This window comes from Nipponia nippon, unplaced genomic scaffold (assembly GCF_047370975.1).
Source record: "Nipponia nippon isolate SJK-2023a ecotype South Korea unplaced genomic scaffold, ASM4737097v1 scaffold_8, whole genome shotgun sequence".
In the NCBI taxonomy this organism is placed as follows: domain Eukaryota; kingdom Metazoa; phylum Chordata; class Aves; order Pelecaniformes; family Threskiornithidae; genus Nipponia; species Nipponia nippon.
In genome coordinates, this window is record NW_028262402.1 from 24,959,247 (window position 1) to 24,987,202 (window position 27,956).

Genomic DNA, 27,956 nt, shown 5'->3' on the forward strand with positions numbered 1-27,956 from the left:
AATGTTGCGTACCGTGCTGCCTCAAGCAAAGGAGAGCATTGGTTCTTCCATCTCTTTCACTAAAGAGGGTGTACTCATCACTGTTGTGATGGTATTGGTCTGTAATAATGTGCTGTACTAGTACCATTGATGCAACTTTTCATTTAAAATGCAGGCAGATGAACATGTTTGTCACATTGCTCACACTAACTTTGTCTGCTGTTGCCTTTCACCATAGTCAATTGTCTCTTAAACTTATTAGTATCTTATTCTTTGCTGTTTGAGAAATGAGCTAGAGACTCGGTAGTACTGCAGATACGTTAATTCTGTCTACTTGTTCTGACATTCTTCAGAACCCAGTGTATTGGTACACTATTTGATCAAGCCATGGTGGGAAAGAAATTTTCTCAGTGAATTATTTTGAGAAAGTATGTAGTACTTCAAAAATGGCAGTCCTGGAACACTTGGTAGTGTGGAAAAATGTTTATATTTTTAAAACTGAAAGTTAGACTTCCTGACTATTGGAAGATAACTTAGTAATTAAGAGACCATTAAGATAATAGCTCTGTCTGTTGAACAGAATGGATAAAGTGCTTCTCCTTAGAGTACATCAGAAAATAAGGTTGTTTAGCAGATTTTTTTACTCTGGAATCTACAAAGACACTGGATGATACCTTTCATAACAGCCTGCTTTGTTTTTGGTTTTACAGCTGAACTGAACGTCATTGCTCCAATTATTTCTAACTTCTTCTTGGCCTCATATGCCTTGATTAACTTCTCTGTATTCCATGCTTCTCTTGCAAAATCTCCAGGTAGGAACCACATTTTGGGGGTGAGAGTTTAGCCTGCAATTTCTTTATGCATAAATACAATTTAAAAAGTATTAATGCAAATGAATGTTTAGTTCAATTTAGTTACTAAATTTCTATTTGAAATCTTCTGAGATTTTGAGGACTGAGTAATCCAGTAGAGCTTGGGAGCTACTAATTTTGTCATCTTTGCTGAGGGAACACAAGATAATTCAGTGTTTACTCAGAAACTCTTGAAGAGAGGTTTCTTACTAATTCAGTATCTGGTGTTCAAGAACCACCCTTTTGTCTTCTTTGGATTTCTCTTAATATGTTTCATCTTCCAGCCCAGAAGAAACTGGAACTGCAGGTGGCATTGCCACATTTTTATAGCCTTTGGTGTGGGAGGCTAGTTAGATTATAGGAATGAGCCAAAACCCAGTACTTGAACAGATGTATATCATACCCGATCCACTATGCATTTGTACTGAAATAATGCCCTTAAAAGCTTCTTAAGTTGCTGAACTGGTAGCTATTATTATTTTGCCAGAGCATGAGCATAACTCTGTTTACACAACAGTTCTGTGTCTAACATGCTTGTTAATCTTGGGTGTGTTAATGGGGGTGTGCGTGTGTACTTCCCTGATTTTGGATAAACTTGTGACAAACAAGGATGTAAAGTAGTGACAGTCCAGTATTTTGACGTATTCAAGCTCTACTTTGATATATCTGTCCTTTTGCTTTTCATATGGTGACAATTTCTGGCTACGTGAAACTAATGAAAATACACAACTAGAAACAGTAGTATGTGCGAGAGCGAGTCACGAGCTGATGATTCGTGCTATACTAGCTTTGAAAGCAAAAATCAATTGTCAAGCAAGCTATTGCCAAAGGTTCCTGTAGCCTGATTCAGTAGACATACTGGCACAAGCATCTTCAGACTTTCCTTTTGAGATATGCTTTTAGAGGGCAAAATTAGGAACATTTACATATCTATGTAAGAAAGATGCAAATTCATTTGAAAGGTGTTGGAAAATTGAAAGCATAAAAGTGCCAAGGTCGTCTTGTACATTACTGAAACTGTCACACATTCACATGAAATGTGATACAGAACACTAGGGAAGGAAAAGAGGAATAGCGCCTTCCTTCTCTTGGAGTAGTGATTAAATTACTTTTCCCCGCTCTTCTCTCTTCTATCCTCCAAATTATATTTTGACTAGGTTGGCGCCCTGCTTTCAAATACTACAATATGTGGATTTCTCTTGTTGGAGCTATTCTGTGCTGCATTGTCATGTTCGTCATTAATTGGTGGGCAGCACTTCTAACATATGTCATAGTCCTTGGACTCTACATTTATGTCACTTACAAGAAACCAGGTATGTATAGGGGCTTTTGGTTGCGGGGCACAGGGATGTAAAAGAAGGGAAAAAGTGATGTCCTTTAGGGGAAAAAAAGAGAACTTATTTCTGTTTGGCTGACTAGTTCAAACTTATGTTTCAGGCTTTTTAGTTGTAATGAAATGTAGTTGTGCTTGTATAGTCACTGCCATTGTTTCCCCTCCTCCCAAATTATCAAGATGCATGCCTTGCACTTAGACATAAACATTTGAATGAAAATTGGAGGAAAAGGTGCATATGGAAAGAGCTTGGGTTGCAGCAACGAAGGCACTAGGAAAGCATGTTATGTTTTGATAGGAAGTGAAAAAGGATGCTCCCTTACTTTTCCAAATTGAAAAGGGATTTGAGTGGTGGTTGTTTTTTCAGTAAACCATTCCTATACCTATGAAAAACAATTCATATACTTTCTTCCCTCTTTTAAGAGCACTGTATGATCATAAGTGCAAGATGGCGCAGAACTGAACTAAAAGTGTTCCTGAAGTTGAAAATAAGGAAAACCTTACATCCTGGGCTATGACGATTATTAAGTACTTGGATGATAAATTCATTGTAGCTATCAAAAGATGTATATGGGAATGAATAGAGAGGATATTGGGATCTTTCCTTTCATTTCCTTATGAAAATTGTAATCTAAAAGGAACTGCTTAATCTAGCAGTTTTTTGCTGAAAGTATTTGACTTTGTTTAGGCAATGTTTTGAGATTATTTTTTCCTTTGCAGTGATATAAAATAACTAAGCATGGCATTTTTTCCCGAAGTGTTTTTTTTTTTGTTTTTTGTTTTTTGTTTTTTTTTTACTCTAAAGTTGTCACAGTCTTTGAAATGTTGGGGAAAAAACCCTCAATTCTTTCTTCTTGTCATTGTAAAATATCAAACTCTTAACTTGTTTGCTAAAACTTCTACAGATATGTTATCTTTAAATAGAATTGCTTATTTAGCTGTAGGGTTTGTTGACTACTATTGTGTAGAATGTACCAATATGTAGCTTAAGTCTTCTGTGCTTTCAGTTGGTATTTGACATTCATTTTGTGATCATGTAGTTTTACAATGAACAGCCTTAAATAAAATATTGGAACTTCAAATCTTCCAACAGATGTGAACTGGGGATCTTCAACGCAAGCTTTGACTTACTTGAATGCACTACAGCATTCTATTCGGCTCTCAGGAGTGGAAGATCATGTGAAAAACTTTAGGTAACAGTTAATATTAAAGACATAGGAAATTACTTCCATGTATTCAGTAGGATACTGTCATGATGTTTGCTGTCATGGTTTCCATTAAATGCCTGTTCATCCCCTGTGGGTTATAACAACTTTGAATTTCACCACCATGGGCGTCCTCTGGACATATTTACATTGGCATTTTATTTCTGATTAAGAGTGCGCTTTAAAAACAAGTCTATGGAGGATGCCTGCTTATTGTCAGGTGCCTCATGGTTTGAATCATGAACTGTGAATTGCATTCCTCTTTGAAACCGAATTGAAAGATGTGTTCCAAACAGCTAATGAGCATTCAGTCTACATGCTTGGGATAAAACTGATCTAACCTAAAATCCCCAAGATGTGTATACTGTGGATGTTGTTCTCAACACCAGCTATTTCACATTAGACATATCCCCTCATTGCACTTCAGTAATGGCAAACAGGCTACATGAGTGTTTTCACACAACTAAAGAAGAGAACTGATTTGTTGTCTTCCAGAGTGGCTACCCAGGAAGGTCCTAGTCAAGGAGGCAATTTTCTATCCTATAGTATTTATGCCACTTTTCTGGAATAAGCTATTGTAGAAGAAAGATGCTTCAGAAAATTTTAACAAAAAGTATTGACTTAAACTAATTCCTCCAAATAAATAGAATCACAGATTGAACATGACTTTACCGTGTGGTCTTGTCCAGTCCCTGGCTCAACTGACTCACCATAGATCTGGCTGCAAAGTTAGATTCAACTTTGATGTTACATCAGATTGCTCAGGGCCATATCCAGTCAAGTTTTGCGTACTACCAAGGAGGGAGGTTCTTGTTGACCTGTCTCTTTTCAAATAGAGCAGTTACTTCCTACATGCTGCCTATGCACCGCACAGGATTTACAGTGTTGCCATTTAGTTTAGCAAAACTCTATCATCCCTTGCAGCTGTAAGAAGCGTATTATTCTGTTATGCTCAACGTATTAGCAAAAGAATCTAGCTACTAAAATCTTCTGCTGTGTACGAAGGGAGACTTTGTGTACTTAGGGCAGAATTTAATAAGGAGTGAGTTCAGGAAGAGATTCTTGATACAGGTACCATTCTCTGAGGTTAAGTCCAGAATGCAGAAGCTGGCAGCATCACAGTTTTTCAAAGAAAAGATCTATGGTATTTCCTGTCGGTTGGGAAAATACTCCAGTTCTGACCCCAGCCTCTCTTGGGAGTGACTAAATTTTCTTGAAGTACAGGATAGGTACTTAAAACGTCTATGTTGCATACATACAGACAGTTGAAATTAGATGTGTCAACCAATCATGATAGGTACCAGCACAACCTCAAAGAATATGACAGTAAAACTAAATTACAAATGTATTAATATGAGTATTAATGGGCTTTCCACTTCCAAACTGAAAAGAGTTGGCTGTTATAGGTATAAACCACAAAACTTGATGTTTAATTATGAAAGAGCTTTTCTTTCTGAAGTCCTAAGTCCTAATGTGACATTAAAATCCCTGATTTTTTTTGCAAACCTTGTATTACATATTACATCAAACTGCATCATTAACAGGAAAAAACAGTCTACGTTGAGAAACTTGTTTGTTGCTTAGGTATCAAGAGCAGCAATTTTCAAACTTTCCCTAATGCAAATCTAAAGGCTGGCATTAAATAATTTGCAAAACCTAACTGTGATTAGTGTTGTAACCTTGCTTTTGTCTGCTGTGGGTCTATTTTGGGTTGCAAACTTCAAGGTAGGAGCAAGCTTTATAGGAAAATTCTTACCATGTGTAACTTTCTGCTTGTGCTGATACAGTAAATGAATGCTCTGCTGATCAGTATGTATTAGGATTGCACTGGAAGTACTTCAGCTCTTTTGTTTGGGAAGCTAGTATATAGCTTTCTGACTTTGAAACTTTAATTGTTATCCTAAGGAGATATAGATCTTAATGTAAGCCAGTTTTAAGCTCAGTGGCTTTAGGAGAACTATTTTTGGCCTGATACTGGTTTTTCTAACCTATGACAAAAAATGTTTGGAGTTCTAGAGATACATTCTAAACCAGAGCAGTTCAATATTTATTTATTTATAATACAAGTTTGCAGACGACACCAAGTTGGGCAGCAGTGTTGATCTGCTGGAGGGTAGGAAGGCCCTACAGAGGGACCTGGACAGGCTGGATTATTGGGCCGAGGCCAGCTCTATGAGGTTCCACAAGCCTCAGTGCCAGGTCCTGCACTTGGGTCACAACAACCCCATGCAATGCTACAGGCTTGGGGAAAAGTGGCTGGAGAGCTGCCCGGCGGAAAAGGATGTAGGGGTGTTCATGTACAGCTGCCTGAATATGAGCGGGCAGCGTGCCCAGGTGGCCAAGAAGGCCAATAGCATCCTGGCTTGCATCAGAAATAGTGTGGCCAGCAGGATGAGGGAAGTGATCGTTCCCCTGTACTGGGCACTGGTGAGGCCACACCTCAAATACTGTGTTCAGTTTTGGGCCCCTCGCTGCAAGAAGGACATCGAGGTGCTGGAGCGTGTCCAAAGAAGGGCAACAAAGCTGGTGAAGGGTCTGGAGAACAAGTCTTATAAGGAGTGGCTGAGGGAACTGGTGGTGTTTAGCCTGGAGAAGAGGAGGCTGAGGGGAGACCTTATTGCTCTCTACAACTACCTGAAAGGAGGTTGTAGCGAGGTGGGGGTCGGTCTCTTTTCGCAAGTAACAAGCGATTGGACAAGAGGAAACAGCCTCAAGCTGTGCCAGGGGAGGTTTAGATTGGATATTAGGAAAAAGTTCTTCACTGAAAGGGTTGTCAAGCATTGGAACAGGCTGCCCAAGGAAGTGTTTGAGTCCTCATCCCTGGAAGTATTTAAAAGACGTGTAGATGTGGTCCTTAGGGACATGGTTTAGTGGTAGATTTGGCCGTGCTAGGTTAATGGTTGGACTTGATGATCTTAGAGGTCTTTTCCAACCTAAATGATTCTGTGATTCTATTCCATGATTCTAATACGGAAAATGAACTATAGAGATCGAGACAGATAACTTTAGGTGATTCTTATGATATGAAAAACTATCTCCTGAAATTAATTCTGAAGTCTGGACACTTCGTCTTTTAAGATTGACTTGCAGTGTTTTGGTTCTGCCCTCTGAATGATAGTAATTTAGAAAAAGCATATGATTCTGTTTTTTCTGTTGGGCACAGCAGAATGTAAGCTAGAAAGTGCAAAGGGATGTGACTTACAAATGGGGGAAGAAATTCATCCCTCTAACCTAGTCTTGTCTAAAATCTGTATCTGATCTTTTTAAATGTCTAAATTCTCAGATTTAGTGGGATTACTAAGTTTGGAACCAATTAATCATAGGTCTGCTGGCAGTTGTGGAAAAATTGATCTTTACTCAATTTAACATAGTCTTGTAAAAGTAGATGAGGTTACTACCTCTCCAGCGACAGTTATGTTCTCATGGCCCATATTTGGAAGGAACTTCTTTGTGTTAATAGAAAAGCTCCACTACTCCAGATGAAATGAATTCCAACCTTTTTTTTTTTATTCCTCATCTATTCACAATTCTAGACCTCAGTGCTTAATTATGACAGGTGCTCCAAATGCACGTCCAGCTTTGCTTCACCTTGTCCATGCTTTCACCAAGAATGTGGGCTTGATGATCTGTGGCCACGTACATATGGTAAGTGTATTCTATCTTTACTTTAAAGTTACCTTGTTCTTTGTTTTTGTTTTCTTTTTTTAACAAATTTGCTTTTTGTTTGTGGTTCTTGTTTGTGTGGTGGTGTTTTGTTTTGTTTTTAAATGAAAGCATCATTAGACATTGAGAAGTGCAAAAAGAGAGATTTATTGGTAGGATCCACTCATGTATGGGTCATCACTATCCCAGTTAGGTGTACTACAGGGCAGTCTTTGCAAAATTAGTGTATTTGATCATTTGATGCTTGCATGCTGAGGAAGCTTTGTAGGAGTAAAGTGAACATTGGATTACAGCCTGGGTCTCTTTCTGTCTTTGTGTCATACAGTCTCATGTACTCTGTCATGCTTTGGACAGAGCAGTTGATCAAAATGACGCACAGTATACAGCTAGACTTCCTCTCAGTGTCACAGTTTCAGAGAGATTGATTCCTGTGTAGATTCCTTACAAAGCCTGGTCTAAAATAAACCTTCTTGAGGGGTAAATTCAATATCAGTTTAACCAATAGTTAAAAACTGCTCCTAACATTTCAAGTAGTTTTTTATTCCTTCAGTTATCAGATTAATTCCATTGGCAGGTGAAACAATAATGTTAACAGGTATTTCCTTTTCTGTTCCCTTTCTGCCCAGCTCCTAGTATTTCACTTACTTTCCCTATTTTTTGTCAGTATATGAGGTGTGGGGTTTTTGAGGGCTGGGGGTGTGTGAGGGCTGGTCTGTCAAGATGTAATTTCAGCAGTTCTTACTACTTGGGGAAAAAAAGTGTTTCCTTTGGCAGACTTGTAGAGGTTTTGGGGTGGGGGGAAAGAAGCAAGGTTCAAGTAACTGTTCTTCAAAATCATGCTTGTCATGAGTTGCCTTAACTGTGATAGAAGGTGGCTGTCATACTGTGATCTGTACCAAAACTTCAGTTAGCTACAGAGAGGCTGTTGCGTCTCTGATAAACACTGGTAGATATGTTTTAGCATATTGGAATTGTGTATTCATATTTTAAGGCCAAACATTTTCTGTCACTTCATTAAGAATGTTTAAGCAAGTGTAACTTTAAATACAATGAGAGATTACTCTTAAATATGCTTAAATTTACCACACTTCTAAATATGACTTGCTTCTGATCTAATGAACAGATAAGAGTAAATCAAGTTAATGCAATCCACAGAACATGTATTTTGTTAAGCAAATATTTGCCAGTTTTGTCTTCAGAAAATTTAATTCCTGTCTTAAACCTTCAGTGAATGTGAAAGACAGAAACTGAGTAATACTAGAGAGGTAAGATATCACAGGTGGATTTACTGTCTTTCAAAAGCAGGGCTGTACTGAAAAGAATAAGGTAGTGTCATCCTTCTTGTAGGAAAGTAGTTCTGATTAGAGATTTTCTGGGAACGTATCCTATCTCTATTTAAAATTGCTTCAGTTGCTTATTCTTCACTAACTGACCATTTGGTCAGAGTGTATCCTTTTGCAAAAACTGGGCTACGGTGTTCTTGATTATACCTCCCCCTGTATTCTGCATTTTGATGTCTAGGAGGAACACAATGATTCGTCCTGATGGAAGTAATAAAAAGAAAGTATTTAAAGACGAGATGACTTTGACTGCAACATAAAACTGCAGAAGTGACACCACTGTGACAAAGACTTTCTGATTAGGATTATGTACACACAGAGGCACACTTGTGCAGCCTGAAACAAATATTCCCATAAAGCCTAATATTAAGTCATTCTGTATCTGTGTATGTTTCATTACAAAGCCCTTTCCTTTTAGAACTATGTTATGTTTTGGAGGACAAGCTCGTGCCACCTGCTGGGGAAGTGGGTTGTGCTCTGCAGGAACAAGATTGCTTGAGCAACCCGCTTCCTAAAAATGAGAATCTGGTCCACTCTTTGCTGCTGATAATGCCTGGTATTTTGTTGTTTTGGGGTTTTTTTTGATAGTGTGAAAGCATGTTTTGAGGTTCTTCAAGCTTGAACTGGATTCTAGCAGTGAAATTTAAAAAAAAGCGGGGGGGGGGGGGGCTTTATTAGTACTCATACTGATAATTCTTGTTCCCTCTTTTTATTTCCTTATTTTGAAAGGGTCCTCGGAGGCAAGCCATGAAGGAACTGTCAACTGATCTGGCTAAATATCAGAGATGGCTAATTAAAAACAAGATGAAGGCCTTCTATGCACCAGTGCATGCAGAGGACTTAAGGGATGGAGGACAATACTTAATGCAGGTACACCTCTCTTAAATTTTTTTTTTTTTTTTAATGGAAGTGGTGAAGATGAAAATCAAAATTGGAAGTGTTTTTATACTTCGAAATATTTTCATTTGACAAAGTTACCTTAAAACTTTGATGAAAATACTTTGTTTTCTGCTTAAGAAAATAATAGAACCTTTAGTTGTTTCAGTAACATGGTTTTTAAAAAATATTTTTTTGTTCTTCTTAGGCTGCTGGTCTGGGTAGAATGAGACCTAACACCCTTGTTGTTGGATTTAAGAAAAACTGGAGACAAAGTGACATGAGAGATGTTGAAACCTATATCAATTTATTCCAGTAAGTAAAATGTGTAAGGTGTAGCTCTTAGCTTCCATTTCAGTATGTTTGGTAATAAGTCAAGAAGATCTTAGTTCCATGAAGTCTCTTTCAGGTAGACACAGATTTTCCATACTGCTGATCCAGCAATCTTCAATACCTTACCTTTTTCTTATATGGAAATTAATAAGCAAGTCTTTATATTTTAAACATATTATATGTCTATATAATAACTCTTTCTGTGTCTAGAAAGAGCTGTAGCAGTGGTCTGATTTTGAAGAGTTACTGTCTTTAGGGATGGAACTAGTGTCTTACGTGCCAGTCTACTGAATTCTTTAAAGCATAGTTTATATTGAAATCAGGGGTTTTCCTACACTACTTCTGTACAGATTAAGTGTAGTAGAGAATGAATCAACTCTTTTACTGAAGTTCTGTCTTCATTAAACCTTGCTCTCATATACAAGAAATATTTTACTTACAAGATACACAGCACTGACACCCAAAGTAATACAGTAGCCTAAAAGGAGATGGAAAAGGAAATCCCAGTGTAATTTGACAGCACTGAAAGGCAGACCAGTTCTGGCTGAAAAATCTAATAGAATAACTTGTGCTACAAACACTTAAGAAAACCAGAACTTGCTTCTTGTACTTATACAGAGGATTTTTGGTTTTCTGTATGTACTGCTTAACCAGCTTCGTTTTGTGCTTTACACTTCTCATTTACTGTGCATTTAAAAGAAAGAGAGGATGGGAGCTTACAGGCAGAGATTAGAAAAGGAAAAAAGTCATACCCTCCCACTCTCCCACTTCCTTAAGAGAACAGCAGGAGCACCAAATGCAGTGAAAAATAAGAAGACATGTTAGTTAGTTCTTGGTTTTTCTTTTTTTCCTATTTTATTTTGGAATGTCTTGTGCTGGAAGATCTGTGAAGGCCAACAAGTCATGTGGTTCTCCACATCCCAAAAGAGAAACCTCAGGAGGTAATAACTGTAGGTCAAGCGTATTTCTGGAAAATCTCTGGAAAATTGAAAGTCTCTGAAGCACACAATAAAACATATCTAATCTGTACAGATATAACAAATTAAATAATGAATTAAAAATGTTTGCTAATGGACAAAACATTTTCTTCTTAAATCAACTTCAATTTTTCTTGCATTTATTATAGAATATGTTGATACTTTTGAACATTTCTAATCAAGTCTTCCTACTTCTAAAGAGAAGTGTTTAATGAGTGAAATCTTGAGAAATTTCTGTCTGTGGAGATGACATGGGAGGGAGTTCTCTGATTTATGGTTGTTTGTAATGAAGTATTTATATTAAAAGGACTGATGATTAATGGCTAATGCAAACTGTATGATATGGTTAAGTTCATGTTTTTTTGTCTTATATCTTGGGGGTTTTTTTGTCCTTCATTTTACTCCACTTCTAGTTACCCATTTATTCAGGCTTTTTGCTTGTTTCTACAATAATGAAGTTTTCCCTCTATTTTTTAAAGGAGTGAGTTCCTTCCCCATCAGATATAATGGGAATAGATACATTATAGCTAACTTATAGCTAATTTGATTCTAAATTACAATTTTGTGTTTTTAATACCCAAATGTTTTGGAAAGATGACAGAAATATTTAGTTCTCAGATCAAGGAGACCTACTCAAAATAAATCCCTTTATTCATTGGGGGGGGAGCTAAAAATTTAGATTTTTCAGTGTACCTTGTCATCATCTGTGCAGAATTTGACCGACCTGTTCATGTTGCTTTTATTTAATCACTGTTTACATAGGGGAGAGAGGGAGGAGAGGAAATAAATATGCTTTCTATGTGTTACTTTTCAGGATATGGTGTTCAGTTCACTGATGCAACTTGATAGTTGAATTGAAACTGAAATTGTAACACAAATTTATGATTTGGGAGTTCAAACGGTAGTGTTTAATCACTGGAATTTGTTCAGAGAGTGTGTAAAGTAGATCCTTTGGGAAAGAAAGTTGTAAAATATTTTTTCGTTCCTTTTGTTTAGTGATGCCTTTGACGTTCAGTATGGTGTAGTTGTCATCCGCCTAAAGGAGGGCCTGGACATTTCTCACCTTCAGGGCCAAGGTAAGATTTATTTTCTTTTATCTGGTGAATAGCTGTTCAAGTTCCCTTTTAATACTGCTTTCTGAAAATGTTAAATGAAGATAAGTTATTACAAAACCCAACAAACGAAACCACCACTCTTCTTATAGCATAAAAATCACTGCAATTAGCAAGTCTGAAATGTAAAATAAGAATAACCGATGTTCAGCAACAGGACTTGGTTTTCTGTTTCAACTTTCTGTATTTGTAAGCTGTATATAGTTTCTTCCCAAGGATTTACTATTTTACTGAAACAAAGAAGCTGCCAAATTGGTATCAAGTATTTGGGACCCAAGTCCAGAAATTATGAAAATCACAACAAATGTTGCATGATCCAAGAATGCTATGGGTCTGGTGTAGGTTGTGAACCTGTACACACTAGTTCAGAGACCTCAGCGGTAGTCTCTCTTAAGTTTGGAAAGGTTTTCTATTTTCAATGTAGAAGGCTTGATTATGCTTTGTAGGTAGTGGTCTTAAGACGAATGGTATAATTTTAGTTAAATTTCAAGCAGAATAATGAAGGAAGCCTGTTAGCTTTGGTGGCAACTGTCTACTGAATTGATAATGTCTAAATCATTTGTGGCTTGCTCCATACAACATTGCTACAATGAGGAAGAATGCTGGTGACAGAATTTATGTAGAGGGGCATCCTCCTGAAAGAGGGGAGGGTTATTCCTTCACTGGAAACATAGGAATGTCTTAAGATGGAGAGAGGTAGAGAGCCTGTCACTGTGTGCAAGAGGGCAGAGGAGTATGAGAAACAGCAAGGAGTGAACCTGCAGTGTGAAAACAACACTGCTGGGAAGACTAGGAAATATAACACTGAAGTGTCAGAGGAGTCTTAGTATCTGCTGAGGGACTGTGAGTTTGCTTAACGCTGATAGCAGCCAAGTAGCTATGCTGCTGCCAAACCTGGGAAAAAAAACTTGGCTGTGAGACGTACTTGGTCTGGGCCTTGTCTAAGGCTCATCTTCCTCTTGGAGTTAGAGTGGAAATGGAAAATTTTTCCCCAGGTAATTTTTTTTCCTCCTGTTTGTACTTCCTCAGTATTAGCTAGCTCTGTTTTATGTTTAGCCTGTGGTAATGTAATCAACGCCCAAAATTTAGGAAGGAAATAGCAGTGAATTACAGCTCTGCTCAGAGGAGGTGCCTCTTTGTACTCTGAAGCAGTTCATAGAAGATTTTTTGTTGTTGTTTTTATGCTTTTTTTTCTCTCCCTCTCTTTGCCATAGCATAACAGTTGCAGTAGAGTTTAACCAACTGTGAACCATCTCAGTATACTCACATACCTCTACTGATACCATTTGGAACAATTGAGTGGTTTATAATGTGTTTCTTTGCTTTCCCAAAGAAGAGTTACTGTCATCCCAAGAAAAATCTCCATGTACCAAGGATGTCATAATAAAAGTGGATTATAGCAAGAAGGCTGAGACAGACACTTCTATAGCTTTTGCTCCATCATCTAGTGAAAGAACTTCCACTCTCCATAAAGGTAACTTGCTAGTTAGCAATGAAATTTGAGTTCTCACTGTTTCTCTCTCTCTCATTCCCTCTTCAGTTTCTCTCCCCTCACCAAGGAATTATTTAAGGAATTTTTGTGTTTATGGAATGGAAGTGTGTTATGGTTTTCTAGCTGCTGATGTCTAATCATTTACGTACTTTGGTTTAGAGCTTACCAGTATGTAAAATAAATCTTTCATGTCTAGTCCCCTAAATAAAACAGGTGGTAGACAATGGCCTACAATGGATTTTCATTGTTAATGAGCTTGACAGGTAGTAAAAATTTGCTTGAGAATCATGCCACGCATCTATATATTAAGTGTGATTTGAAGGCTGCTAAATTTATGGAGATTTTTTCACCTCAGAATAGAATATTATATGCATGTTAACAGACACAAATCATTCAGGATACTTTACACATGGCAATAACCAACTTTCCTCTTCCTTTTAAAGTAAAAGCTTGGAGTGACTTAATAGTTAAGTGAGTGATGTGCTTAATTTTTTTTAAAGTGCAAATAAATCTCAGGATCTGGTAGACTGCATTTGTGTGCTTTTCTTTGTATGAAAATCCATTTCATTCTACATCTTTATTTTCTAATTTTTTAATATACACTAGTAGTGTTTTCATTAACATCACAAAGGAATTTAACCTTTTTATTTTGTATCTTTAAAAATTTTCCAGAGGAGGACGAGGATGGAAAGACTCCAACACAACCACTGTTGAAAAAAGGCAGGCATTTTCCACCTTTTTGTGTTAAATCATTCTTTCGCATTGTTAATTTCAGTTTTTCTTTTGTACTCCTTTCTACACATATCTATGAGAGAGAGGAAAATATCAGCCATGCAATGTTAGCTTGTTTCTTCTTATCTGCTTTGGAATGTGCTTCATCTTTAGGGATTTGGCTATGGAAAAATGCAACTTTTGGAATTTCCAGAATGAGTTGCTTCTGAGAAAGGATTATGCATGTGTCTAAGCTATGAATGTTGGATTTTTTTTTTTTTTAAACTTTTGTTCTTAAGTAACATTTGAAATGTGTTCAGGAGCTTGCTTAGTTCTCTGTGTCTCGGTATCTGTCTTGGCCCTTACTTGATTTAGGAGTAAAGGAAATATTATCTAATGGTACAGTGGAAGTGCTCCATCAGTCTATTCAGTAGATTTTCTAAAGCCATAGTTGTTGCTCTGTTACTTGGAATTGTTCAATAGCTTGAAAATTAAGGTATAATGTAGCCACTCGGTGAGATTAACATCTGAAATAATGCAAAGTAGTCATTCAGGTAAACAGCATTTTGAGACCTGAATTGAGCAGTTTTCCCTTCCTGGTTTATTTCAGACTTTTTTGAGTTAAGCAAATATTTTTGCCTTAACTAAGATTCATCTAACTTCTTTGACATTTTCTTCATGATTTCAACAGCTAGAAGCTGGTGTGTTTTAATAATGGAAAGTGAGATTACATCTTGAAGCACAAGATGGTGGTTTGAAAGAAGTCCCAGTGTGCAGTATAGTAGTATATTAATGTAAATCAGTCACAGATGTACTCTGTATTTAAAAATGCCTAATAAAATAAGGACTGAGATGAATATCAAACTCCTGGCTCTTGTTCAAACCAAGGTTTTAATTAAGGGAAAGGGGTTAGTTTTTTCTATAGTTTTAAAAAATATATATTTACCTCTATTAATCTAATTGAAAATGCTGTTGTTGTTCTCAGCAAATCCAATGACTTTGCTACGCAGAATAGTGTATATTGTACTTTGGAGCCTTGCACGTGCAAAACAGTACTTGTTCCAAAAGATAGAATTGCAATGCGTAGAACTAGCATTTATTCTTACCATATACTTAAAGAAAAATGGATTCAAGGAAAGAAGAAAACTGCTTAGGACATGGTATTTACTTGTAAATTATATCTACATGTTTTTAGGGAAGTTTTGTCATATGCAAGAGATAGCAACAGTGCATGACCTAATGCTCTGAAGTATGTGTGCAAGGTTAGTTAAATTGTCGAGGCAAATGACTGTATAAAGATCTTACAGATCCTTTGTTTGTCAAATATCTGCTAAATGACTTAGAGAATTAAATCTTTAACTGCTGATGTTATTAGTTTACAGACTCCCTAAATATAGCTCAGTTTATATCCATTCAATCAAAATTTGGAGTCGGGTTGGGGGGAAGAAACTATTTTTATTTAAACTTAGAGATATCACAAAATATTAAGAAGTTGCCTTTTTGATGAATTTCAGGGTGATTAAGCAAAACGCTTAAAAAATGAAATTTCATTCTACTTCTTTCCAGATTCAAAGAGCCGATCTTCTCCTTTAAACTTGGCTGACCAAAGACTTCTTGATGCTAGTACTCAGTTTCAGAAGAAACAAGGCAAAAGCAATATTGATGTCTGGTGGCTCTTTGATGATGGAGGTAATGTGCTTTATACTTCAAAAACAAATGTTGAAAAAAAATTATTGAAGTGATTTTAAATTAATTGTTAATAGACATCTTTCAGTCAGTTCATATATAGATTACTAATTTGTACTATTACATTCTAAAACAATGCTATGTTTTGTGAATCATTCCCAAATTCTGGTCAAAATGCAGGTTTGACACTGTTGATTCCGTATCTTCTTACAACCAAGAAGAAGTGGAAAGACTGTAAGATCAGAGTGTTCATTGGTGGAAAAATAAACAGGATTGATCATGACAGAAGAGCGTAAGCTTACCTTTAAAAATTCCATTTCAAATTCTAGTAGATCATGTTACACAGTAGATGACTGTCTTTCTAGTAGCCTTCTTTCAGTTGTTCTTTGGTTGAGGTTTAATCAGTTCATATCTATTCATATTCTATTCCATTTCTCCAAAAAAAGTTCCATTTCCCTCAGATTGTTTTGGATGGGATACCTTATGTTAAACTAGTTTTTCTGCAGCATTGTCTGACATTATCATTTTACTTGTCAAATATTTCTGAGGTTTGTCTTTAAGAGAGCTGTTCTCTTAGTTTTATGGTTTTAATTTTTTTTTTCCGAAGCATGATGTTGATTTATAACTGTATGCCAGGTCTATTTGATTTTTTTTTTTTCCTATTGCATTTAAATTGCCTTTTTTTTTTTTTCTTAATCTAGTGTTTTTATTACCGAACACCTATCTGTTTACCCTGTGAAACAATTAAAAATCTCATCATGCATAAAGGCTTGTTTTTCTGATACAGGATGGCTACTTTGCTCAGCAAATTTCGGATAGACTTCTCGGACATTATGGTTCTTGGGGATATTAATACTAAGCCAAAGAAAGAAAAGTAAGTCTCAAAAAAAACCCAACTTCTTTGTTAGTTGAATTCTTGATGTCTTTTGGGAATTTAAAATAATTCATTCTTTCCTATGTAGCAATTTTGATAGAGTAGTTCCTGTGATATCCAGTGTTTCACAAATACGCAGGAAATAAATGAAGCAATAACTCCTGTGTCCAAGAACATAGAATTCTGTATGTTTTAAATCTATTACCCTTAGATTGTAATGTTAAATTTAGAAAAATACAGTTTAAAAAAATTCAATATTTCTGGACCAATCTTCTTTAAAAAGGGAAATGCTCCCAAAAACTTAAATGGTCTTTATTTCACTTGGAGTCTTACTTTAATGTAACAAAGCTTGGTCTTCAAATAGCCTGATCTGTTTTTTCTTTCTTTTTTTTTTTTTTTTTAAAAATTGCTTGGATTTCTAATTTACACAGGAATGATCATATATTCCCCACAATATATCCAAGACCTTTCTAAGATACCAGTTGGCATTAGCAATAGCTGTAAACTAAGTGGAGAAAGATTATTTGTTTTTAACAGTTGCTGTGCTGTATAATAGAATATTGTTAATGCTTCTTTTTGTTCAGCCAAAAAATAGCAGATCACATTTGGTTTTTCCCTTTTGATGAAGGTGAAGTCCTTGTAACAACTAACTTCAGTAAAGACTGCCAAGGGTAGAAAAAAAGTTCATTTGGGTGTTTTTTTTCAATAGTGTGGGGGTTTCCTGGAGGAACGGGAACACCTCAGTTAGAAAATGGGCATGGGGGAGTGTTTAACTATACGGAAGATAACACGTTACCCATACTGATACTACAATATATCCCAAGAGGTTTTCCTTAATGTTTGTTAAATTTTCCACACTGTAATTTCGAACCACAGAAGATTGGCAATACCTTGTCATCTTTCTAAAAAAACATTCAAATAACACTGAAATGCAGTTATTTCATTGGATGTAAGGCATACATTTCAGTGTGTTCTACTAAAAATCTTGTTTATTTTTCTCACATGTCACATACTGGGGCTATTCAAAGACAAGTTAATTTCATAACTTGTGGCAGCCTTTGTTTGCTGTTCAAGTATCCTAATGTGGGTAGAGAAAGTAGGATAATGTAAGTTGTTCTTTCTAGTGGAAGTGAATGCCTCTTTGGTCTTCAAAAGGTTTTCTTCAAAGTTCTTGCTAAAGTTCAAGTGAATTCAAAGTAACACCTCATTCTAACAAGTGCAACAAGGAGACTAAACAAGATGGCCATGGTCGTTTGCATTTGAACGTGGCTCTCGGACTGTACTGGAAAGATTAAAAAGAAGCGAAATAAAAATACCAAAGCCGAAACCCTAATGGCACTAGCATGACACTTGATAGCTGTGTTTTTTAGTGTGACATGTAAACTCCTCTTTCAGATTTAGTTCTGAAGAAGCTACTGTTAGTCACTATACATTTTCTAAAGTGGTACTCCAACTTTCAAACCATTATAGTAAAACTCTAGCAAAAGTTATTTGGTGGTGTGGGGTTTTTTTTTGTTTTGTTTTTTTTTTTTTAAACTGGCTAAAACTTTATATTTAGTTGCATGATGAACTTTAGTTGCATGATGAACAGTGAAAGCTCCTACAGATGTCCCTAATTGTTTGTTGAATTATAATGTCTGCGTATGCAAATAGCTGATTTGATGTTCTAACTGCAATTGGCAGTGAAAATATTTCAGCTCACTTTATTTACATGGTAGTAAAACTTAATTTCTGATACTATGAAAGTCATTGCTGATGTATAGACTCATATCTGTTTTAATATTGCTGTTCACTTAATCGTTCCAGTATTGCAGCTTTTGAAGAAATGATAGAGCCCTTCCGACTTCATGAAGATGATAAAGAACAAGAAGTTGCAGATAAAATGAAGGAGGATGAACCATGGAGGATAACAGATAATGAACTTGAGCTTTACAAAACAAAGGTTCTGTATTCTTTAGTGTTATGTTAAATGTCGTGTAAACTTTTTTCTCCTGCATTTGTGAATGTGATATCAGTGAGTTCATTTTTGTTATTCTCTCTCTTCCATATCTGTTTTTATGAATAGCTGATGGAAAGGAGCATCTAAAACCATTTAGGTGGTTCGCAAAAAAAAAAAAAAAGTTTCTGCATTGGCCGGAGGGGGGGGGGGGGCCTAAACTGCTTTACTACAGTATTTCAGCAGTTAATTTAGAATAATATAGTCTATATTCAGCTGTTGACTTTTTTTTTTGACCAAACTAACATTTTTTGCTTTGTTATTAAAAAAACCCAAAACACACCGCATCTAATCGTGATGTTAAGGAGCAATTAAAGGTTTGTCATTCTTCCCAAGCAGTTGTGCACTATAGAGACATCAGAGGTATTCCTTCTCAAATACTTCTATGGAGGAGACTCAGGTAGCATCTTATAACAGACAAGTATCTAAAGAAAGACTGGTTAAAGTTTCAGTGATCTGAATTTCTTCAAGATGGTCCTGAGTATATTCCACCCTTATCTGCTTTTTATTGTCTGGGTTTTACAAGTTCTGTGAGGATTTGCAATAGAGAAGAAATGGGAATGATAGGTCATTCTGCATTGTAAGTGTTTAAAAAAAAAAAAAGGCAAGAATCTGTTTAACAGGTAGGTACGGATTGACTGGCAGCTGCTGCTGAGGTCTCTTAACTGCATATTACAAAGGGGCTGGGGGACAAGATTTTGTAAAGTACAATTACTTTATATTTAATGAACTGCTTGATGCCTTGCTGTTCCTCATGTGTACAAACACTGCAAAAACTCATTTCAGTGAGATAACTGAAGTGATTTATTCTTTTGTCTGCTGATAGCTTAATTGTTTATGCAGATGCTATCCTGCAGGCTAACTAGACTTCAGGTCATCTGAGAACAACAGAACTACAAGCAATGGTTAACCCAAAATGTTTGCTGGAAAGTTAGCTGATATAAAAGAGAACTGAAAATTACTGAGGAAGCTACCTCAGATGTTAAGACAGAATAGGGTAGTAAAAAAAGGGAGGCCCATTATGAAGGTAGGCTTACCAAGTGAAGATAGGGCTTTACTTCTGTAAGACCTGCTCACTGTGAGCTTACAGGATACAGTTAAAAGACCCTTGAAGAGGGCGTAAGGGGCTCTTGCTTCCAGGAGCTATGGAGGATGGTATTATTAGAGGGACTATCTTAAATTTAGCTTTCATAGTACTTGGCTTATTTGCACATTTTAAGCTTACTGCTTTCTTCTCTCTCAGCCTTGCAACCATAGGTATTTCAGAAAAGTGAACAAATTCCCAAACTGAGGCGAAGTACATGCTTTCTATAAATGACTCCTACGACTTGATCATAGGTGTTTTTCATTTTTCTTGAATAAATGAACTTTTTGTAGTTTTATATAAAAGATCTCCTAACAAGTTTCATTTTAATTACAGACTTACCGCCAGATTAGGCTAAATGAGTTGCTGAAAGAACATTCAAGTACAGCTAACATAATTGTCATGTAAGTAAATTATTTGTACTGTTATCCTAACTGATACAGAACTGTAATTTGAAATATAAATATACGTAAATAGAGGTTAGGAAAAAGCCTATGCCTTGACATTAAAGTATAGAAACACTCCAGGAGGTTTGAGTGCTGAAAGTATTTATTAGAAGTGTGGAGCTACTATACCGATGAATGAAAAATGGCCTGTGTAGTTTCATGGTTCTGATACACTGCTTTAGGTGATTACCTCCACATTTGTAGCACTGCTCCGGATTCTCACATTCCTTCCACTCCTGCATGCCAACTATTCCCCTCTCTTTCAGGTCCTTCCTTTCAGTTCTTTTTCTAGGAAATATCTCTAGATAAAGTTAGATCATCATCTTGCTGATGGATTTCCATGGAATTACTTTTGGTGTAAACAAGCAGAACGCAGATCATAGGTTTCTTCTCTGTGTCTTTGTTTAGGAGCCTGCTTCAGAGCTCCATGAAGTAGTACTAAAAGTGAAGTTTGAGTAGGGCAAATAGAGTAGTTTTTTTCAAAAGAAAACGAGTATGGCATGTTGTGGAAGGATTGTGAGAAGGAATATTAGACTGCACCAACCTGGCATCATAAGAAAAACCCGTATTTTAAAATCTTGAAGAGTCTTTCAAGAAACTGTCTTTAACTGAGGAGAATTCTCCATGAAGCTACCTGAATACAAAACAGTGGTAAGAAGCTAAAAGTGAGGGGTAAATAGATGTGAAGGCCTGTGGTGCTTGAGATACAAACTCTCAACTCATTAACTGAATTGTGAGGAAAAAACCAAAACTAAAAAGGTTAGGAAATTTGACTTAATATCTACCTCTTTGCAGAATCATACTTTCATATTTATATGATAGGACTTGTATTCCACTAGGTTTTTCTAATTGTTGAATGCTTTTTTTTACTTGTGAATTACAGGAGTTTGCCAGTTGCACGAAAAGGTGCGGTTTCTAGTGCACTATACATGGCCTGGTTAGAAGCTCTTTCTAAAGATCTGCCACCAATTCTCCTTGTTCGTGGGAATCATCAGAGTGTTCTTACCTTCTATTCCTAAGAGTACTGCACATGGGACAGCTATGATGAAATGGTACTCCAGTGCCCAGGGCAGAGTGACTGACATGGTCTGTAGTTTATTAACATCACAAAGGCAAAAAGTGACTCTTCTTTCACTATTTCACTGACTTGAAAGCACACAAGGAAAGTCACTGTATTTCTAAAGTTGTGACATCTTCAGTTTTAGTCTATATTTTCTGTAATTTAATCTTGCTTAATGGGGGAGGATTCCTTGTTAGACTGAAGAACAAGACAAGCTTTTTGTTTGCTATTTGAATAGCAGCAATAAAATGTTTTATTTTTGATCAATGAAAGGATTATAGATTTATAAAAGCCTTTTAGCCTTGAGGTGCCTTCTGAAATTAACCAAATCTCATCCATACATCCTATTTTGTAAATTTATATAGAATGTCAAAATCTGCCTTCAACTAAGAGTTTAGATCAGACTTTGTTTAGTTTCTAGTCTCTTCCATATTACAATAAAAATGAATGCTGCTTTTCAGTCTTCCATTGAGCTATTAGTTCTTAGTACTGTATGTTTTCTACTGTCAGAAAGTTTTTGGATTTTTATTATTATATCTGTTAGATTTAAAGGTGAGAATTGGGGCAGGTCAGTTGAACTAAAACAAATTTCTGATGTTATTGTCAAGACTTCATGCTACTAAATTCTCTAACAGTTAAAATAAAACTAATTCTACTAGCAGAGAGGATCCTTTTCTGAAATTTGACAATTTGTACTACTTTGGCACTAGTCTGAGATACATAGCTAACATCAGTTACCTTGGCGAAGGATACTGGTCAATCTTTGCTCTGTAGCTCTAATATGAAACCGAATTCATCTTAGTGGCTGAGGCTTTTTATCTTACTACAAATTAGAGGAAGAGAAAAAGACCTGTCCTAATTCTTGGCCTATTATGTTTTGGTGTCACTTTCAACTTACTTTGAAACAAAACTCAACTTAAGGCTTGAATGGGGATAATATAAGCAATGTGATGCTATCTAACAGAAAACAGTAAACACTATGTGGAATCTTGCTATCCAATATGAAATGTAAAAGCTACAGTTCTCTCGCATTTTTCAACAAATGGTTAAAAGGACCACTAGTTACTAGGGGAGATGTTTTTAGGTCAATTCATTCAGCTGTCAGAAAATACATTTAGTCTTATTAAATAATACTCAGGTTTGATCATCTAGCAATTTAGATCTATTCCATACATCCTACTTTATACATTTTCTATGTTCAATAAAGAAACTGCCAATCTTGTGTGCCCTTTCATTGTATATTTTGAAAACTTCATAATTTAGTCTACTATGAACACCTACACAAGAAATTTCACTTGGGCCTTTGTATAAAGGTTAGTAATGTGAACTGTTTTTTAAATTCCTAATATATTTTGGATAGAAAGGATTGCCTAAAAACATTTCACAAGCTTTTGATATTAGCATTGGACATGCTACTCGATCGGTATACCAGTGGTTGAGTGACTTTCATTTAAGGACGCACAGAAAAGGTGTATTTTTATGCTAAATACAAGATCAAATTGAAATGTAACTGTTCCTTTTGAAGGACAAAGCATAATCATTGTGTGGCAAGGTAGAGCTTCAAGTTGTTGTGATTAAAGATAAAAATACTCTACACAGGGCAGTATACACTGTTGTCAAGTTCTTGGTAAACTGCAAAAAATCTTTTTTTGCTGTTTCTGTCAATTGGATTTGAGACTATTGAATTGTTTCACTTTAAAAAAAAAATAAGAAAAATAAACATGCATGTTTTGCTGCTAAGTGTGAGATAACTGATGCCAGCATGAACCCAGCTTGTTACGATAAACATTATAAGGTGAGACAGTTTGCAGTAAAAGTGCTGTTTCCTTCCAGGTGAGGGGGTGGGGATCAAACTTACCAACATACCTATCACAGGTTTTACAGCATTTTTTAGGAGATAAGGATGTCACATTGTGAATATGGAATCATTGCCATGTTTCTTCTTGTTTTGTGGGTTACATTCTTTTGAACAGATGGACAGTAAGGCATGGACTTAGTGCTGCTATCTTAAAAACAAATAAAAAAATGTGCACAGGTACACTTATTTAAAAGGTTTTTTGCCCATTCAGGAAACCATTGCTTGTGATCTGTAACACAAACCAAATGAAGTGTGTGTATACATGCATATATGTGTATAAAATTATATAAAATATATCTAAATATGCATATGGGGATAGTTAAGGTAATGTCTGTGAAATAACGTAGAATGCTTTTCACATGCACTCTCAGAAGCCCGCTAACGCTAGGCACGAGGTCAAGTTTCAAGTTTATTTGCTACACTAAAATTTCAACAGTTAATGGTAATTGTTTGCAGCAGATCTCAGTTAGTGGCAGTCACTCCAACTTCTGCTTTGATTTTGACGCCAAATTTAGTTATGTTCCAATCATTATTAATTACTTGAAAAATGAAATCACTTACACATGGCAATTTCATACCTTCTATAGATTAGGTTTCTTTGTGTGGGTTTAGAAAGACAGTAATAGCTGGAGAAAATCAATTATTTATTTGTTCACTTATATTTGTATTTAGGTTTCCTTTTACATACATTCTTTTTATATGCTTTTTCTGGCATTACATATTTAAAAATAACTGAAAATAATTTAAAGATTTGAGCGTTAGTGGGTAATGGCCCACTTGGGTTTGAAGATGTAAGATTTGATACTGTACTGTAACTGTCACACACAAATGCTTTTCTAATGTTTTAACGTAATTATTGCAGTTAATACTTTGTACCAGGGGGATGTCACTGCAATAAAAGAAAGTGAATTCAATACAATTGTCTTGTCTAACAAAGCCTTTTTTTATCGGTGGGGGGTAGGGAATAATGTTCATAGTTTAACAGATTAATGATGAAAATAGTTCCTGACATGTCAGTATGTTTATTGCATGCATCTGATACTTACCTTTATTGTGGAATTTGCATAGAACCATGAGTAGAACTTAAAGCCATTCAGGTGTCTTGTACAAGGAGACAAGTGTTTTGTTCTCAGGGGGAATGCTTGCCGCCACTGGGTTAGGAACCACAGTGGTTGCATAAGGAAAATAAACCTTGTTTCACTCTCTAAAATTTGTCATGAGTTGCCAGACAATGCAGACCAATCCGCAATATGTGGTATGTTTAAGCTGGAACATTAGTATCTGAAAATTTGTTCCTATTACATATGCAATTTGTTTTCCCTCTGAATACAGTGAAGGACTGTCTAACTCGTCTTTCTCCCTCAAAATAGTAGTCTACTGGGATATGAGGAAATACGTTGGGAAAACAACTTGTGAGATTCAGTTGCAAAGCCGCTTGTAAGCAAGATGCTTTCGGCCTTAGCTCTGCTAATGTACATTGAACTAGAAGCTAGTTGAAAAATTAAAGTTTAAGAGCGTAATAAGAAGGCAAGTTGTTTTCTCATATCAAATGATACTTGGAACCACTGAAGAACTTTTTAATGTCATCAGTTTTGGTGTTTCCCAGTGTAGTTGGGTGATTGAGAATTTTTATTTGAAAATTAACCTCTAATAAATTCAGACTTCTACTATATATCCTTAATTTACTAAATATTTGTTGATTAAGTTTGTCCATGCATTTAAATCTAGGCCTTGAGAGTGAGGCTTGGAGGCCAGTGGAAAGGGAACGCTTGTTAAAAGTATACTGCCAAGTAGAGGAGAAGGTATGTAGCAGTTATTCTAGATCCTCCTATTTGCTGGAGAAGTGATTGATCTAAATAATGACCATGAGCTCAATTCACAGATAAGTAACTTCACATATGCTTCTGAAGCTAAAAAATGAAAATTGGATCAAGGTTGATCTCGTCACTTGGCTACGCAAGTAAATGGTGAAGGTTCACACTGCATAGTAACCTGTTTAGGTTTTGTTTTGAAACAGGAAAGCAGGACTCCCTTCACCTTGGTGAATGTTCTTAATTAGTCTAGCTACACTGTCTTGTATAACCTGTGCGGGATCCTGTAGATCTTGCCTCTGCACCTAAAACCCGGTTTACGTTCAGCCGGAGTGGGAGCTAGGCTTCAGGTCTGTGAGACTATAGAGGCACTGAAAGGTGTTCTGCTTCAGTGCCACTGCCTTGCTTCCCTTTGGTGCAGGGTGAAAACTTCTGGGCACCTCACCAGTGCATGTTCAGATCTTCCTTGCTACTCTGCCTCTCAACAGTATGGTGTGGCACAGACTTAAGACTGTGGATTAGGTTAATGGAGGCTGATGTCTGCATTTAGGAGAGGGGGAAAAAAACTCTTAGAAATCATCATTTGTAGCTCCAAGAATCTGCTTTCCACCCTGCCTCCCTTCCCTGCCCGCACTGCTTGGGCAGGCCCAGGGGTGCTAAGCCGCCATCCCACAGCCTGTGCAGCCATGTTTACCTGCATGTCACAGTGTAATGGGTAGAAGGGAAAATGGAATCGTTCAGGATTTAAAATGTCGGACAATGCTAAATTTAACTTTTCAACCAACCTCTCTCCGAAGAGCCCCGTTTCGCGCGCCTGGGGCCGCGCCGGTAACGCCCCACCCCGGCACCGCCCCTCCCGGCAGCCCCGCGCTCCTGTTGGCTGCAGGCGTCTCCCCTCGTCCTCTTATTGGCTGTTGCGGGGGCGGGCCGCTTGACCTGTCACTCGCGGCGGCCGTTAAACCGTCGGCCCCGAGCCGGCTGCCGGGCGGCGATGGCGGTGGCAGCGGGGCGGCAGGCGGCCCAGGGGAGCCCTGGCAGCCTCCGCCAACAGCGGCCCTTGCTGACTTGCTGTAAGCCTGCCCTTGCGTAAAGCGCTCGGATGTTTGCTTGCGCATGGTGGTGTGTGCTGGAAGTGTATTTTTATTATGCTTCAGTGAAATCTTGCAAAACACGCTGTTAACAGGAATCTAATGGCAGTAGCAGCTGGACATGAGAGAAGGGCCTCGCAACTCTGCTCCCACCCTGTGGGGATCTGGGGAAAACTGACCCTGACGAGCTGTAGCCAACACAAATTCTAGTGTGAGTTTCTGGGTCTAGGTACCTCGTCTTCATAGTCCCTCAGTTCCCGTCCACAGTAATAATTACAAAATCCTGCTAATAAAACATGATTTTTGGTGAAAGAAACAGGAAATACTTTCTCCGTAGTTTTCTAGGAATTCAAACTACATTAGTAACGCCAGGTGGCACTATTGTCATTCAACATTCCCAGTAACGCCTAAAACTGCACCGTCAAATACACTCGTTGCGCTGTTCCTTCGGTTTCATGGCGTAACTGACTTAGTGCTTTGAATAAAGTTAACGCATATCAGCGTAATAGTATTCTTTTGCACTAATTTTTTCATACTTTTGACTGTGGATTGGAGAAAATGTTAATATTATTTTTTCCTCCCTCCCTTTGTGGGAAAAATACTCTGGTTTTGTTCTAGAAGGTTGCAGGAATCTCTGTGCAGATGCTGCCTGTTGAGTTCTAACAGCCTTTTTACCACGAAGTAGCCACCATTTCATAAAGCACCTGGTGATGCTCGCTTTTCTCAGTGGCTATTTCCAGCTGTGTTAACCTTAGACAGCAGAAGAATAAACGCTGCAGGCAGAGGGAGAAGAGGCATTGGAAAATAAAACAGACTGACATCTCCCACTAGTTTCAGAGTGATCCATACTATTTCAACAAGGTATTTTTGCTTCATAAGTAAGAAACAAGACAAATGTCCACCACCTTCTACAAGTACAGAAGTAGGAGCAAGATGGTAGAAGCTTTATGTCATCCCAAAATATTCAGGTACTGGCTATTTAAAGTATTGGAGGAAACTGAATAGTGTAGCGCTAGGCATTTCCAAGCTTATTAAGCTTGAGAATAACTTCATAACTCTGTTGAAGTGTTTTACAACTAATAACTAAATCTTGGAACATCTCTCTCCAATTAAATTTGTCTCTGCAAAACAGATGGTAAAAAGGATTTCCACAGGCTCTGGCTGAAAATTAGAGAGCTGGGATTAGCCTTGAAACATCCTCACTCCCAGCTCTGTATGGTCATTTGTTCTTTCAGACCAAGCTGCCTGGCTGGATGGTTTAACCACAGTATTGCAAATTATAGGGACTCTTGAACAATTCCTTTGTACTACTGTTACTGATTACATAGATTAACATTTAGAAAAGTATTAAAAAATTGATACATGAAGCAGGGGATGGCATATATGTACAAAAGAATATGCCAGATAATCCAGTGTTAGCCTAGGTGTTTTATACATATTTTGCTCAATTTAATGCAACTCATCTCTGATGAGCAGTTGGGGTAAACAAAAAAAAAATCAAAACAGATGTGAAGTGCAAAAATATAAGCACAAAAGTTAAGCATTGTTGGTTGCAGTAAAACAGTAGTTTAAGCACCAGTAACCTAGAAATCATAGCAGGTCAAAGCACAGTGCCTGCCAAGAGAAGCTTGCACCTCAAAGGAAATGACATTTTATGGAGTCAACCAACAACAGGCATTCACAGTATTAACATATGAAATCAAGGCTAACCACAGAACAGTGTGGGCTTTCACATGGGATTTTGGCTAACCTCATATAGAATTTCATTTTACTTTTGATTGCACAGTTGAGTGTTGTTAATTTTAAAAGTCTTTATTCTGATTAAAATCTTTCTGTATTCTTCAGCTAACAACAGTATTATTTCAGACATGGTAGGATTTATCAGGAAAACTCAACTGGCAAATACATGCCAAACCTTACTAAGCATTCTTTATACATGATATTTTTATTTTAATTGTATTGCAGAGTTTGGCGGTTGCTGCTTTCTTGTTCTCGCTGTGTTTGTAAGCACCTAGAAAAATGAGGCTTGATTCTCAGCTGAGACCTGGGAGTCACCATGATGCAAATAATTCCAATGGGTATAAAAAAAAAGGTTATGATTACTTGTCAACTCTGGGAACTGAGCACCCTCTCTAGCCAGAAAACACATCTGACTTTTTCCATCCTGTACTGTTGGCCAAC

The 27,956-nt window shown here is 36.9% G+C and overlaps 1 protein-coding gene across 6 annotated transcripts in view; it reads left to right on the plus strand.

The window, feature by feature from the left end:
• The window catches only part of SLC12A2 (solute carrier family 12 member 2), a 60,651-nt gene extending 38,411 nt beyond the window's left edge, over positions 1-22,240 (plus strand). For 2 of the 6 annotated variants that reach the window (XM_087741605.1, XM_087741607.1), the window contains 15 exons: positions 690-791; positions 1,988-2,143; positions 3,257-3,356; positions 6,902-7,013; positions 9,101-9,241; positions 9,456-9,562; positions 11,554-11,633; positions 13,003-13,143; positions 13,834-13,881; positions 15,439-15,561; positions 15,739-15,850; positions 16,346-16,432; positions 18,239-18,374; positions 19,849-19,916; positions 20,842-22,240. In XM_087741605.1, coding sequence (XP_087597731.1) covers positions 690-791; positions 1,988-2,143; positions 3,257-3,356; positions 6,902-7,013; positions 9,101-9,241; positions 9,456-9,562; positions 11,554-11,633; positions 13,003-13,143; positions 13,834-13,881; positions 15,439-15,561; positions 15,739-15,850; positions 16,346-16,432; positions 18,239-18,374; positions 19,849-19,916; positions 20,842-20,977 — 1,649 coding nt within the window. In that variant the 3' untranslated portion in view covers positions 20,978-22,240. The remainder of the gene's footprint in view (positions 1-689; positions 792-1,987; positions 2,144-3,256; positions 3,357-6,901; positions 7,014-9,100; positions 9,242-9,455; positions 9,563-11,553; positions 11,634-13,002; positions 13,144-13,833; positions 13,882-15,438; positions 15,562-15,738; positions 15,851-16,345; positions 16,433-18,238; positions 18,375-19,848; positions 19,917-20,841) is intronic. The other 4 variants (XM_087741606.1, XM_087741608.1, XM_087741609.1 and 1 more) reach the window with 2 other exon arrangements.
• Positions 22,241-27,956: the final 5,716 nt, after the last annotated feature.